Source organism: Oxyura jamaicensis, chromosome 12 (assembly GCF_011077185.1).
Source record: "Oxyura jamaicensis isolate SHBP4307 breed ruddy duck chromosome 12, BPBGC_Ojam_1.0, whole genome shotgun sequence".
Lineage (NCBI taxonomy): Eukaryota > Metazoa > Chordata > Aves > Anseriformes > Anatidae > Oxyura > Oxyura jamaicensis.
This window is the reverse complement of record NC_048904.1, coordinates 9652484-9668267: the sequence shown is the minus strand read 5'-3', so window position 1 is coordinate 9668267 and position 15784 is coordinate 9652484. Positions and strand designations below refer to the sequence as shown.

The 15784-nt window shown below is 45.0% G+C and overlaps 1 protein-coding gene across 5 annotated transcripts in view; it reads right to left on the bottom strand.

Annotated features, from left to right (window-relative positions):
- FLNB (filamin B) overlaps nt 1-15784 on the bottom strand; it is an 87513-nt gene that overhangs the window by 24926 nt on the left and 46803 nt on the right. For all 5 annotated transcript variants that reach the window (XM_035337313.1, XM_035337314.1, XM_035337310.1 and 2 more), the window contains 18 exons: nt 15150-15347; nt 13311-13448; nt 12071-12197; nt 11298-11434; nt 10731-10924; nt 10271-10384; nt 9611-9754; nt 9148-9271; nt 8725-8885; nt 8066-8156; nt 7642-7811; nt 5182-5299; nt 4184-4446; nt 2985-3582; nt 2578-2751; nt 2030-2192; nt 1497-1657; nt 51-218 (listed from right to left, as the gene is read on the bottom strand). In XM_035337313.1, coding sequence (XP_035193204.1) covers nt 51-218; nt 1497-1657; nt 2030-2192; nt 2578-2751; nt 2985-3582; nt 4184-4446; nt 5182-5299; nt 7642-7811; nt 8066-8156; nt 8725-8885; nt 9148-9271; nt 9611-9754; nt 10271-10384; nt 10731-10924; nt 11298-11434; nt 12071-12197; nt 13311-13448; nt 15150-15347 — 3243 coding nt within the window. The remainder of the gene's footprint in view (nt 1-50; nt 219-1496; nt 1658-2029; nt 2193-2577; nt 2752-2984; nt 3583-4183; nt 4447-5181; nt 5300-7641; nt 7812-8065; nt 8157-8724; nt 8886-9147; nt 9272-9610; nt 9755-10270; nt 10385-10730; nt 10925-11297; nt 11435-12070; nt 12198-13310; nt 13449-15149; nt 15348-15784) is intronic.

The window sequence follows — 15784 nt, the reverse complement described above, 5'->3', positions numbered from 1 at the left end:
CACCCGGGTGCAGAGATGGGCACAGGCAGGTTGAGTTCTTTGCTTCTTACCTCTGGGTCCTGCCACCACCACCTCCAGGGGTGCTACTCCTGCCTTGCTGGTGTCTACAGTAAAGGACTGCGGGATTTTGGCTCGAACAGCTGTTCCCAGACCTGGCCCTACAATTTTCACCTTGCTGGGATCCACAACATCCTTCACAGGAACCTTGAAAGGACTGCCTGGAAGTTAAGGCAGATAGTGTTAAAACAACACAGCTTTAACAGTTACAGTGAAATCCCCAAACACCTGCAAGTGGCTGGCTCTGGCTTTGTGGACTGAACCATTTTAATACCTCAGGCACTTCTGTGGTACTCAAACAAGACAAGTTACTATCAAAGACAGCACCAGCTCAACCTATGCTATGCACGAAATCAACATAGAATAAAACTTGCAAGGCACAGGCAACTGATCTAATGGCAGGTTGCAGTACGTAACTTCAAATGTAGAAATAACACTTCTAAAGGAGAATATATGAAGGGTTGGCAGACTGCACCTGGAAGTAGCCAGGCTGAGTGCTGCAGACTGCTGAACCCAAACTGTCAGCTATAACCCAAGTTTTAGTCCTCAGACCATCTGCTTCTGCTCTGACCACAGAGTAACAATTCAGTTGTGATTTATCTGCTTTGAACACCTGAGAAAAAACGCATGAAACCAACCAGAAGCAGAAACAAAGCTTCACACGGGCACTTGTTTCTTTCATTTTTTAAGTTTCAGTATGTTGATAAACAAAATGGGGCCAACAGGAAAAAAAAAACAGCTCCCTCTGAAAGCCTGGGAAAGAATATTAGATATATGCTGTATGACAGCAATAAGCACACAACGCAGCCAAACGTGCCTGATGTTTAGGAGCATTAATCACTGGTTTCAAGCAAAACATCCTTCTTTTAATTGTAAACTGCTGGCTTCCAGATGCATCTGGAACATTGCTTAAACCTACTTCACTTCACTTTAATATCAGTGCAAATACACACACAGATTAACGCTTGCTTTCAGAACTGGTCACTACTCTTCCCTGCAGTGACCAAAACTTAGAGCGTTTAATACAATCCCAATGACAATATACACTTATTGCACTGGGAATCCTCATGACAATATAGGCTTCATATAACCCCATTAGACCATATTACTGAAGAACAGTCTTGAAGGCATCCAACAAATCAAAGTGCTATTTTCCTAACAAGTTACACTGCACTTAAATCATGTCCTCCCTGACACAACAGAACCAGCATGGGCTGTATGTGCAGTTTGTCAAGGTTAGCATCCTTGTCCTTATCGCATCCATCTGGACATGCTCTTTTGCTCCCCTCAGCCAGGTACTAAAGTTTCTTCCCGTACTCCCAGGAAAAGCAGAATGTTAAAACCTCAACATCCTCAGCAAGAGTGAGATGCAGCAAAGGCATCAAGCCCTTAGCTCAACACCTTCTCTCCTCAGAAAGCCACTGAGCAAGAGCTCTTACCAGGAATATGCTCTCCCCCATATGTGATGTTGACATCATAGTCTCCTGGAACATAAGGAACATACTCGGCACTGCAGCTCCCGTCCTTGTTATCTTTACAGCTAATTTTAGATTCTGAAGGTCCCTCAACAGTTATTCCTAGGCCACCAATTCCTGCCCCTCTGCAAAAGAGAAATACAGATTGTTAGAATTGTCCATTTGTAGGAACACTTGTGCTAGCTTTTTACCCTTACTGAAAATGCAGCAACCTGACTTGTGTTGTCCAGCCTTTAGTGTGCTCTAGAATGCAACACAGTTCACCGTAACCTCACTCACATTTTCGCAAAATGTTATCCTCAACCATTATCAGCTTGTAATCTCTGCAGAGCAAAGTGCTCAGTAACCTATGAGGTAGCATACACATTAATCAGGAGTACATAGCTGGGCCCTTTTATAAATATTTGTACTGGATTTAGCATCTTGCATTGCACAGCCCATTACACTCCTCCCTCTCTCCCTCAGATATTCTTGAAAGATCAAGTAGGCCTAGGTACCTGGTCACAACCGAAAAGGCGTTTGGCTGATTTGTGAAAGCTTCTTTGAGTCCAGGTCCTTGTGCCTTTACACGTGACGGGTGGCAGCCCTCTGTCACATTCACTCTGAAGGGACTGTTTGGCACAGGCACACCATCGTATGTTACGCTGACTGTGTGGGGACCTGTTAGAGAAGGAAAACACACACTAAATTCCCTAAATATTTTAATCACCTCACTTCTACAAGATCCTATGAACATAGATGTCAGCAGAGGAATAAGACCATCCTCCTGCATTCCACAAAATTTCACTAGTGTTTCGTAACTGAGATGCCATCTATGCACTGTTCTTCTGAAGCTAAGTTACTGTAAGTCACTTTTCAAGTTAACATAGATACTTCCTGTAGAATTAGCTCCCTTACTGGCAAAATAAACTGCCAGAATGCAAAGTTACTGGCAGACCTCAACAGTTTGCCAAATGAAAGTGTCAGAAGAGATGTTTGCTGTTGGTTTTCCCCTCTCAAGTGGAAAAAAAGACAAAAAACAACAAAACAAAACAACAGAGTTTACCCTTTTCAAACGGCGTGTACTCTACTGCGTAAGTTCCATCAGCATTGTCTTGGATCTGACAGTCTGCGGGGGAGCCAGATGGGCTTGTGATCTGTGTCCTGATGTGGTCACCACCAGCTTTTGTTAGAGGTCGAGCATCCACAGTGAACTCAGTTGTAGCTTCCCGGAATACATCTGCAGAACAACATTTTGAAGAGTCACTTCAAGAACCACATGCATTTCAGACGACAAAAGATTTCATGAACCAGCATGATAAACAACTCATTTGGGAACATAACAAAACAACCCCTTTGAAGGTCACCATGGAAACACACAAAGCTGTTACAACTTGAATTGCTTAGAATAGCCCGTGTAGGGTAAAAGACCTTCAGTCCTACGAACTCTGACAAGAGCTGGGTTATTCTCACCTTTCCCTTCCACTCCTGGTCCAAACACTTTAACTCGGCTTGTGTCCACTGCTGGCTCCACTTTGACCCGGGCAGGGAATTTAGGCACTTGCTCTCCTCCATATTTCATCTTGATTGTGTACATGCCAGCCGAGAGAGGCACGTATGTCACAGCGTAGGTCCCGTCTTTGTTGTCGTCGATCTGGACTTCAGCTTTAGAACCAGTATCTGACACCATGTCCACTCGCAGGTCACCAGGACCCGCTTCCGTACAGTCGACGTTCAGCAGCCCTGCCTCACCTACTTTGCCACGTTCGAGACCTGGGCCTGTGGCAACAACTTTAGAGACATCAAATGGCATTTCTATGTCTGCTTTAAATGGTGAACCAGGAATGTGGACCTCTTCGAAGAGGATGTTTACAAAATACTCTCCAGGCTTTGTGGGCAGATAGGAGACAGAGCAGGTTCCATCACCATTGTCCGAGCATTCAATCTTAGCTTCACATGGGCCTTCTACCGTCAAACCCAAACCGCCAGTTCCTGCCCCTTTGGTATCTATTGTGAATTGGGCTGGTTTTCCAACAAGGCCTCCTCGAAGACCTGGCCCATGAGCTTTTACCTAGAAGAGAATATGCAGTTGAGCTTAACTTCTCATGCTACTGCCAGCACAGACTACCTAGACAGTTGTTTATATGTGAAACTTGACTAACAAGCTCGTAAAAATAGACAGAAAGCAAAGTCTCTGTCACTCCTCCCAGCTTTACTGTACAGTTGGTGTCTCATTACTCCAAACAAGTTTCTAGACAAGGATATCCATGCTCTTGGCACGGTTGTTTTTATCCAGCTACTAAATATAAGAGGTAGACATATTGAATAGTGGATAGTTGTAGACAAGTTTTCCTTGAAATTTATTTCCTTAGAAAGAAACATCTCAATTAATACATTTGATACAGTCATGAAGCCAACTTCTATTAAATTAGGAGCAATTCTTGCATGTGCCACACTATGCAAAATGCCTGCGGTATTCTTAATTAGTTCAAAATGTTTCCAAATAGCATTTTAAGGATGACTTCCATGAGTCACAGAGTCTGCAAAAGAAACAACTCAACGCTCTGAGAAAGGATGTTCCAGGGACTAGTTCAGCCAAAAGTTTCGTACCATAGCACACAATCCAATTTTCAGTTATTATCTGCTGTTACAGCCATTAACCATTCCCTTACCTTGGAGGGATCTGGAGGTAGAGTGGCCTCCACAGTATAGGGGCTCCCTGGAATTGGATTGCCATCATAACTGACATCAACCATGTACAGTCCTTCTTCTCTTGGGATGTATTTCGCCGTACTGCACTCCTTACCCGGAACTGGCTCCACCAGACACGGCACAGCTTTCCTTGAAGGACTGGCAATATTAACATCCAGTTTACCTTGACCACCAGCTCCTTTGGTGTCAATTACAAATTCCTGATCCTTCCCTACTTCCACTCCTAAAAAAGGACAAAATCCGTATTACTACACTGAGTACTTAATGTTTGACAATGCTCCAAGAAATCCCTAATGAACATATCATTGAGGGAGCAAGCACTGGCAGAGACTTACTCAGCCTACGCCCTTCTACATGAAAAAAAAAAAGAACAAAAAAAATCAAACAAAAAATAACGAAGTGCCCTGGCTAATTGGAAGTTACAAAGCTACAGTGCTAAACAAGGTGGTAAGACATGGCCTAACAGTGTAATAGAGGCTCATTTCAGGAACACATTTCACAGCCCTGAGTTGTTCTGCTTTCAGAAAATGAGACCATATGAATGAAACTCCACACTGTAGCAGTTACATATATTTGAACAATGATCTAGCCCCAGGAAAACCAATTTCATCAGCAGGTTCCTGGTTTGGTGAAAAATCCAGTCCTGTTCACCACAAGGGACTAAACCCCAACACAAACCTTGCTACATTTTTTTTTGCTACATATTTTTTTCCAAAACAAAAACAAATAAAACAAAACAAAAAAGAGGAAAATTGAAATTCAGTCTTCTAGAGGACCAGCTATGTCAGAGTAGCAATGCTATGAAATCGCATGAAGCTGGTTTATTCCTCAATTACAGCAAGTTAAAGAAAGGCTTGTTTTGCCCACTTATGTTATAGCAGAACGTGTTGGCTGTTGCACAGACCTAGGAGGCACTTCAGAGGTAGGCTATGGAGCTTCTAAGCCCATAGGTACTTACTGTTTTCGAGTCCATTGACTTTAATTTTGCTTAGGTCAAGCGGAGCAGCAACTCCCACAGTGAAAGGGCTTTTAGGGATAGGATCACCACCGTAAGTTACCAAGACCTTCATTGGACCCTAGTTGGAGAATTTATGAGTTAGATTAACGCCTCACTTCATACAGATCACTAATATTCAAGCAGTACGCAATCATTTCACCTAATCTGTTTTTTTTCTCCTGGCATGGAGGCGGTACAGGCTGTCTCCCACCCTCTTGGCCCTGCAGACCAGGTATCCTGCCCCGCCGCCCCAAGGCAGGCCAGAGCCCAGCCTGCAAAGAGGCTGTATTATTACAGCATTTCAAATACCAGGACTTTAAGCTGTACAAGTCAGAAAGATTAATGCTCTTGTGTATTTTGGCTGAAATATCGCACAGCCATGGCAAGTTCCAGCCCAAGATGTGTGCTCCTTTTATTCTCTTCTACCACAGTCCATATTTTAGCTATATTCACTGTTTGCTTACTTTTCATTCTTGGCTGGTTCAGCTCCCAAGTGAAATAATCATGGATGTTTCACACAAGCTAGTGAATAGCTTCCATGATTATTCTTAGTTGTTTTTAGAAAACACACACACGGGTAGCTGTAGCAACACCACAAGTGAGAGAGATAAGGCTGAGTAAACAGCATTAAACCAAGGATCCTCTGCTGCTGACGTGGTCCCTCAGGAATTTAACTACCTAGACAGTCCTCCCACCGCTCTTTAAGAGTACAGAGTGTCACCGCTCTGCTCTTAGGTAAGTTCCTGCTGGCGAGCTCTAAAAAGGCAAGGTTCAAGAATGATCTATGCACTCACAGGCTGGAGGAAAAGCAAGGCTACTAATTACTGTACGGTCTAATTTCACCTCTTTCTAACCACTGTTTTCCTACCACCGCTACCTGTTAGCATCTCCTGTCAGTCCACAGCTTCTCCATGACCCAACGTGCTCCCTCAGATGCAGGTTTCCAGCACACAGCCATGTATACACACACTCTGCAGCCAGGAGACTTGTACTGCTCCAATGTTGAAACATTACCAGCTGAGATGCTCCCCACAGCACTGCAGAGCTACCCCTGCAGCATCTGAATGCCACGGTCTAGCAGTTGAAACTCTGTTCTTACACAGCAAGGAAACATGTGAAAGGCTACCAGGTCTGCCCATGGCTTAATAAAATCCCAACTCATTCACTAATGAAACTATCCCTCACACAGACACAATAAGCCAGAGGGTTTCTAATTCTGGCACCAGGGTGCAGTAACCCTGAGGACAACCTATGCAGAGGACACCTGGTTTCAGTATCTGGCTTGTCTCACCTCTGCCCTTTGCATGAAGCATGGTCACTGCTCACAATACACACCCGCAGGGTTCGGGTTACTTTGCTCCCTCCTGCATACCAACCCTGACTGAACAAGCAAAAGCTTCTCCAAACAGACACACCAGCCACATCCTGAGATCATGCAGCTACTTTATCCAAAAACAAACGCTAACTCTACGATGCGCCCAAGAATGCTAATCCGGTATTATCAGATAAATAACGCTGCAGTCCCATATCAGCCCATTTTTATACAGATACATTCAAGGAAGTCAGTACAGATGACCAAGAAGCTCACTTGTTTGCTCAGGATAGCAAAACACTTTCATCTCAGTGCTACAGTGCCTGTGTCTTCAGAAATACATGAGAGTTAGGCATTCCGAAGTTTAACACCACTTTACAAACACACAAGCACAGCATAAGCAAAAATACTTCTAGTTATTAGCAGCTTCCACTTTCAGCTCTTTAATGGTGTTGCTAGGAAGCATCTGTCTGAACCAAAATGTTAGACTGAAGTTATTTTCAACCCAAGGGCAAACCTCAAATACAGGCAAATACTTTGACATGTTTAATCTGCAGTCCAGATTCCCTGCTCAGCACCAATTCCTTCACTTTTCTACTTGTGTGGGGCAGTACCATTGCCCAAATGCTGTGCTTTTTCACCTTGTTCTGGTTTGCAGCAGAGCAGCGGCTCGCTGAAAGCTGGCACACTGCAGTCCCAGCATTACAGCACTGCAGACGGCAGCAGCAGCCAGACCAGCTGTGCAGCAGCTGGCTCTTTTTCATACCCCAGGATGGATAACCACCTTTCCTTTTCAACAGATAAGGCAGCCCATAGATATCACCAGTGTGGAATGACAACATGAGCTCTGTGCTGCTGCTTTAATAACTCACTTGGTCCCAGGAAAGAAAACAGCGACACGCTACCCATAACTAAACCAGAAATCTGTACCTCTAGCTTCCAATTCCCTGTGTCATGAAGGGGAACAATTCCCTCTGTCTTAGGGGAACAGGGCATCCTGGCAGGTTTTAACCACACATTCCCCTTTGTACAGGTACCAGGGAAGGCAGTCATGGCATTACAGCAATATGAGACCTTCTCGTTTGTATTCCTGTAGGTGTCAGACCTACCTGCTGTATTGGGGTGTACCGAACGGTGTGGGAATAGTCATAGTTGTCAATGATATCCAAATCTGTCACTGCCTCTCCCGGCACAGGGCTGCTGAACTGTACATCCAGCGGTGCTTTTCCAGCTCCCTTGGTGAACACGGTGAAGTGTGTTGGCTTGCCATTTTCCACTCCTGAAGAAAAACGTTAATTCTAATTTACGCAGAGCTCACACACAGAAACTCTTCTCTAAAAGCATTCTGTACCTATAAATCCCGCTCAAGCAAAAAGCCAAGAAAACAGAGCCATTTCCAATTGCCTGCCACCCCAACCAGCTGTATCCAGCATTGCATTGCTGAATCCCAGCAGTGTCCAGCAAGGCAGCAGCTACCCCGTAGCAGCTGCTCATGGTCTAGCACCAGCCATGCCATCTCAACCTAGGTCTCACCAGTTTTGCTCAGCCCAGGTCCTTCAGCTTTCACTTTGCTGGCGTCATGCGAAGGGTCCACTTTAACTCTGAAAGGGCTGGCAGGAATTTCCTGCAATAGAAAATGGAGCTCTAAATATAACCAGGTCACTCTTCACTACCCAAACTAGACAGATAAAATGAAAGCAGAAACATTTTAAAATGGTAAACTCCAGCAGCATCTTAAGTAAAGTTTCACCTCATTTAAATGCTCTGCCTTACTGAATAGCGGCATTCAAAGTCTAGGACATAGTTAACAGCTGGACTGCTTGCAGGGGCCTCTCCCAATTTTTTCTTTAAGACCTTATTTTTATTCCCAAATTCCCTGGAGATTAAGATAGGCTTTCTATCATTTAGAACGTAGCTTTGCCTTGCCTCTAGACCTAGTAGGTAAGCCGTGACTCACACCCCACTCACTATGCCAGCTCAACCTATTACTTGCTTGAACTGCATAGGCTCCAGCCGACTCCCCCTTATTTGTGTACCTTCAAGTATGAGAAAATAGTTCTTAAAACACTGGCTAGACAAGGTGCATGTAAGCAGAAGTGAAAAGAGCCATCTGTACATTGCCACAGTCAGCTGTTGAGTGCCAGAGAACACAGACTCTGGAAATATTAGGCTGTAAAATGAAGACTACAAACCTCTCCTGCAAAAAGCACTTTAATAGTGTAGCGCCCAGCAGCAGGTGGGGCATACTTCACTGTGAACGTATCGTTAGCATTGTGGATAATGTCAAAATCTATGTCTTCTTCCTCATCGCTGACCACTCGAGCATCACACTTAATTCCAACACTGACATCACCTAGGAAAAGCAAATGGAAGTTTTTCAGCAGATGGTACAGATACCACTAGCCAAACAGCCAGCACATTCTGATTTCCAGCAGTTGCACAAGTCACCATGTTAACTGATGAAATAGATCACATCACAATTCATTTTAATGTTCTGTTGCCTGAGGTTTTTCCATTTAAAAAAAAGGAAAACCAGCATCAGGAAACAAAACGTAATTCCCACCCCTGCATGACCTGCAGTTCTGATACCACAGGAAAACCCAGTTTGCCTTTACCTTCTCCTGCATCAGTGCAGTCAACAGTGAAGTGGGTTGGCTCGCTCGCTTTCAGGCCAGTTCTCTCCACACCAGGTCCGAACACCTTCACTTTCTGAGGATGACTCCCCTGACCTATCAGAACCTGTATGGATTAACAAGGGTCAGAAACACACACCCGAATCATGCTTGATACCAGAGTCAAGCTGGAGCATTACTTGGGCAAAGGCTGTGTAAAAAAGGTACTAAGGTAAGAACAAACTGCCCTAACTCCCCCGGGCTGGAGCTGGATTGATATGAGACCTCCAACACGTGAGCTTGTAAAAGCAAAAAGCTCTTTTCAAGTGGAAATATTCCCACAAAAGACAACAGACAGGCACACTTTCTTCAGGATCACATTTATCATCCTAGATGCAATGACACGTAGTCATAAGCACCAGAGTCCTACTTGGATAGAATTAGTAATATCCCCCTCTGTACTTACCCTAAATGGGCTATTGGGCACATTGGCTCCTCCCCAGACAACAGAAATTGTGTGTTTGATTGGCTTAACTGGCACATAGGAACAGGCAAACACACCGTCAGGTTTGCTCTTTATCTGGATATCAATAGGGTTTCCTTCTCCGTCCTAAAGAGCAGGGAATATAAGCAGAAGGGTTAGGTACTTTAAAAACCTTTGTATAATTTGAATATCCCAAGAATGTTTCAAAATGTTTTTTTCCTCAGAGCTGCAGCTCAGAAACACTGAAGAAACATACCGATTACCCTCCTGTAAGTCTTCCTCAACTAAATTGCTTGTTTCTAACACCATCTCACAGCACACATTTCAACAAGTTCACCTGAGATTCACAGGCTCAAAGACACTCCAGGTGCTTTTGAATGACAACTCCAGAAAATTACAGCCTGCCTCTTTGAGGAGGCTCCAAGTGCAAGAGTAAAACCATGTGCTTCATACTCAAGGGAGAAGTCACCTTGTCTTGAGTTAGATTTGCTGCCTGACTAAAGATCAAAGCACAGAGCTGCAACAGAATTACACACTCAGAATTAAGTGGTGTGTAATTGAGTAGAAATACTTAAGGCATTTTTCTCAATGGTATTAAAGCCCTTTTGCTGGAGTTTCACATCTCTGCCTTTGGCTTTTTACCTGCGCATACATCTTCAGAGGCGCTTTCCCAGCATCCTTGGTTTCAACTGTGAACTCAGCAGGATTGTTCACTATACAGCCAGTTTTCTCCAAACCTGGACCATAAGCCTTCACCTGGAAACAAAACCAAGAGTCTTAGCTTACAATCCAGAAATTAGCAAAATTAAGCTATTTATTTCTACAGATCTTCCCTTCCCACAAAATTCATGAAGCACAGGATGCAAGTAGAGGCTTGTCTGAAAGTTGATAATTTTGACTAATTCAGCAAGTTTCCATTATATTTAATTGAAACCACAGCAGTATTATTAGAAAAAGCTGAGTAATATCTGGCTGGAGCATGGCAAATTCAGAGCTGTAAGCAGAGTCAGCTTAAGAGTCTAGTGTGTTACCAGGAGCCTTTGGAAACATCTCTGTAATAGTTTTATCAAGGACTCATATGCCAGTGAGCTCTATACGCCACCTTATCCGGGTTGAAGTCTCCTGAAGCTGGTCGGATGAAGGCCATGTAAGGGCTGTCTTTTATGTCCTCATCATCGCACATGATGTGCACAGCATATTCACCAGGCTCTTTGGGCCAATACCTTACATCACATGAACCATCATTCTTGTCATCACATTCAATTTTAGCCTGAGAAGGACCTTCTATCGCAAAGCCTGAAAAAGAAACACTTATTTACCAACTGCACAATAGGTTTGTGGTGGCTGCTAATCTAACACTGTTTCCCCAAACTGCTTTTTATTAGCCTTAACCATTCCTTATGCTCTCTATCTCCCTTCTTCAGCAACATCATTTCCTTCTGTATCTCATCCCACATAACCACAGAAAACATTCCCTGTCTCTAGGACTCCAGTACAGACTTCCGCCCTGATATATAAATTTGTGTTTAGATTAGAACATCTTACTAATCTGTTTTGGTTTGTTTTTTGTTGTTGTTGTTGTTTTTAGCTTGTTTTACAGCTTCTCATTAGTTTGTTACTGGCATTGCAATATTTAAGTATTTCAGGCAAACTAAGTTAAGTAACATACCAAGAGAGCCAACTTCCGTGCCAATGGACTCTACCACAAAGTCAGCTGATTTGCCCACAATCCCTTCATGCAGTCCTGGCCCCCAGGCTCGTACTTTCTGAGGACCTGCTTCATGACCTATGTGAACCTCAAAGGGGCTACAAGAGAAAAGAAAAGCACACAATTAGGAACAAGGACACATACAGCAGACATGCTTTTTCCCCAGGCATTTTAAGGAGGCTTCACACTGGATTTCCCAAATTAACAGATGCTATCTTGTGGTGGCACAGCGCCCAGCAGACAGCCTTTCTAGCAGAGGTCATCTACTGTATCATGCACTTATACCTCAAACCACAGATCTGGAGCGTCAAGTACTTGGTTTGCGCTGCTTGCTGTAGTCTCTGACACTAAAATTACAGATCCCTTCAGAAACTCACAGTGAAGTTCAAGCTGCAGGAGTTACCTGAGCCTCCAAGGTTGTGTGTGTGTGGTGTTTTGTTTGGTTTGGTTTTTTGTTTGTTTGTTCATGTTTTTCCTTTTTTTTTTTGTATTTTTTGTCGGTTTGGTTTGCATTCGCCATTTTGAGATTATCAAGACTCATGCAAATCACCCTTCAAAGCTTTCCCAAAGCCTCTGCAGCCCTAAAACTGGCTGCAGATAAACTGTCACAGCAACTGCTGGCTGTAAACGTCCCACCAGAGCTTCTTCAAAAGTCAGCTTTGCTTTAAAAGCCTGCCAACTACACAACCTGCTGAATGACACAAAAACCTCAAACAACGCTACTTCTAACTCACCTTTTGGGGATGTTGTGTCCACCCCATGTAATCGTGACAATGTATTTCCCTGGGGTAGCTGGATAATATTCAAACGCATATACACCGTCCATAAAGCCTTTTTGTTTCACAAGCTCCTCCAAGCCCTCTGTTGAAAGATCAGTTCAGCATTAAACTTAACAGCTTCCATCCTGCCATCAATTACTCAAGGCAAGTTCATGTTTTCTAGTATTTATTTTAACTTGTAAGAATAAATTTCTCCCACCAGAGAAAAAAAAAAAAAAAAAAAAAAGGTCAGGTTATAAAGGAGTTAGTTCTAGTTGCCCTCTAGGACAAAGACAGCAAACACTTCCAGAAGAAATACAGCAGAAAGTATTTTAAGTTACCAGACTTAATAGGTTCCCTTGTGTTTTATTTTCTTAGTCTGCAGTATGATGCATGTCATATGTTAAAACAGAAAAGCTTAACATTTGTCAGACTTTGCAACCACAAGTATGCAGGGAATGCCTACTTTTCATTTTCTTCAAGATGAAGAATCTGGGGAGAAAAGCCTAATACACTAAAATTTACATCGCTACGGCTGCTGCTTCCCCCCGCCCCCCCGTAACCGCACGAAGCCACACAGTCAGAAGGCTGTGCGGGTGGAGGAGGTGAAGGCAATACAATGCACCTTTTAATACAGCCCCAGCCTGGGGGGAGGTGACTGACTCAAAGTACAACACAAACAAAAGCATTCCCTGAGCCCAGGCACGGGGAATGGGGAGCAGCAGCACAGCCACCGCTGCTGGGCAGCCCCAGGACCCCCCAGCGCAGGGCAGCGGCCACCAGTGCGCCCATTGCACTGCTGTGCTGTGGGCTGAGCTCGTGGCAGAGTGAAGGACCTGGGGCCAGATCCTGGCAGAATGTCTCCATGCCTGCCTGCAGGTTCCCTGAACCCTCTCATGCCCTGCTCATGCAGTGCTGAGCACCTCGTGCAGCCAGAACACTGCTCTAAGGCATTCCTAGCTTTATGAGAGTAGGTTTTCCACCTTGCCAGAGACCCTGGAGTGTGACTTGCTCCCACAGACCACATAAAGATGCAACGTGAGCCCATAAAGCTTGGAGGACAGATAGTGGTGTGGATTTTCTCAGTTAGGCTGTGGTGATACAAACCCCACTGGTTCCAGTAGGCCACCATCTCTCACTGCTCCTCCTCGCGATCTCTGCTTTGCTCCCTTCCTCAAAACCCATCCATGGCACAAGTTCATCCCACCACACTTACTTGGTCCTTTTATAGTCACGCCGAGGTCTCCGCTGCCCGCTGCTCTCGTATCAACCTTGAAGTCAGCTGTTTCCCTGATGCGGACACCCTTGGGTTGCAGGCCCCTACCGGTGGCACGACAAGCATTCGGATTGCAGGCTGCAAGGGAATTTCAGACATCAATGCAGCCTTTGATTCTCAAAACACACGCAGCCTAGCCAGCTTGGAACAACCTTTAGTTAAATGTTGACTCAGGGCAACCACAGCTGAGCTTGCAGCACAAGTCTTCATGTTATGGTAGTAAGAAGAACAGATACTGAGTCTGCCTCGCCATTGTCCGTGTCCCCCAGCTTTTGGACAGCAGCATTCAGTCCAACCATGTGACAATGGACCCCTACAAGAGCCATATAAGAAGTAAAGCAACTCTAAAGCCACGTTGCTTTCTATTTTGATGACAGTTACGAGGACAAAACTTTTCCATGGCTATCACCCCCAGATATCCACTGTACGAGGCATAACCTTCTGTAGACTGTGCCACATGTAGAGGCACGCTGCAGTATGGGGTGAAATTCTCCTTTGCAGGTAAGCCCTAGTGAACAACGTCATTGTGCCGCTCCTTCAGATGCACCAGACTGGAACAGCAGCCACTACTGGAGCCAAGTTCTGCACTTGCTTCTTTAAGAGATGTCACATCAACCCCCTGCTTGTGGCAGCTCCCACCTACACAAGCAGAGCCATAAAGACCCCGCAGACCACAGCGGTCATGGGTCGAGGCAGAAGGTTACATACGGCTGAGCTTAACCTTAGGCTTGCCACCTTTACTCAAGTGCTTCTCCAGGCCTGCAGAGCTGCTACAGAAAAAGACTAACAGGCACTTAGGAACGATTGTCGTTACATAATCCAACTATCAGGTGGTCTTCAACTCCAGGGACCTAAGGGGTTTGAAAAGACTTAGAAATGACAGCTTCCCAGAGCTTAATCCCAACATGCGTTTCCCCACAATATGCCGTGCTTACAGCAGGAGCACCGATCTGCCAAGCAGCTCATTAGGTTCTGACATGTTTCAGTAGCTTACAACCTTTACCCTCACCCCGGCAGCAGCCACACCACTACACGGCCCGTGCTGGATGGTACAAGCACAGATCGCATGCCATCTGCTAGCTCTGAGAACTGGTGGGAGCACACATGAGCAAGCCTACCTTGGAGTGGGAAAGGCTGGTGGAGCCCTTACACAACTGAGTCAGGCAGTTTGTGGTTAAGCAAGTTTCACTTACTGGGTCACACACCATTTCAGTTTGCTTGCAACTTTCTTCCCCAACCCCAACAAAAACAAAAACCCTTTTGGCTGGGACAAGCTGCAGGCTAGAAGCTTACGAAAAGCAAACATGACGGAGCATCCTGCACACCTCTTACCAACTATGAAGCCATTAGCAGTGAAGTCCAAAATTCCACAAATGGAGGGTAGCTCAGGAGAGATGAGCAGAGATCTAAAAGCATAGGAGCACGTAAGGATGGAACAGAAAGCAAGTTAGGTGTCAGTTAGGAAGGAAAACTGTAAATACAGTAATTTGAGGAACAAAGGTGGAAAATAGCAAGATACTGCACAGCTGCATAAAATATCTCAACAAAATACAAAGGGTAGCTTAATTTTTAAGAGATCTAGGCAGAAAGAAACCTCTCACAGCAAAAGCTACTGTTAGCACTGTTCTGACGAGGTGAATACCCAGGTGACCCAGTAAATCAGGTCTAAGATGTTGAACGGTAAAGAAAAGGCCCGAGGCCAGACTCAAGCATATTCTGTGATCATACCCAAGGTGAAAAGTGACCATCTACATTTAGGTGCATTTTTAAAAAGCATACCCTCTCCAACGAGAACATTGCAAGGAGTTTTGGGAATTGCCTCCCCTGCAAAAGTCACTTTGACAACGTGAGGACCAGCTTGGACAGGCTTGTAGACACAGCGGTAGACTTGGTTGCCTTTGTCTTCTACTGTAACTTCAGCAAGGCTTCTCCCTTGAGGATCCTCCACTTCCACGTTCACATCACCCACACCAGCACCTGCAAAGGAAACGAGCTGAGCTGAGCCTTGGTTTCCCCAGGGCAGCACGTTGAGGTCAGGATCGGAGCCAGCGCCTGGGCTCAGCTCTGCTGTCATCTCTGGGCACAGCCTAAATTTTCAGCCTCTACTGACAGCAACCAGCTGTGGAAGCAGGGTGGGGACAAGACAGCGTGGTGGCATCTGCACAAAGCTATCAAACTGACAGGACCAGTTACGTGGCCCTCTCCACGAGGTTTCTTACATTACTGGATACACGTGTGGCCCAGCTACCCTACTGCTACTGCTCTGGCACAGACTAGTGCATAACTTTACCAGTCAATTCAATTCGCTCATGCTGTGGAGCAGTTTAGATTAAGAGCTCAGACAACAGACATCCTGGCCTGGGCAAGGATCCTTCTCTGTACATACTCACTTCTGCTCGGACACCTGCTCCGTA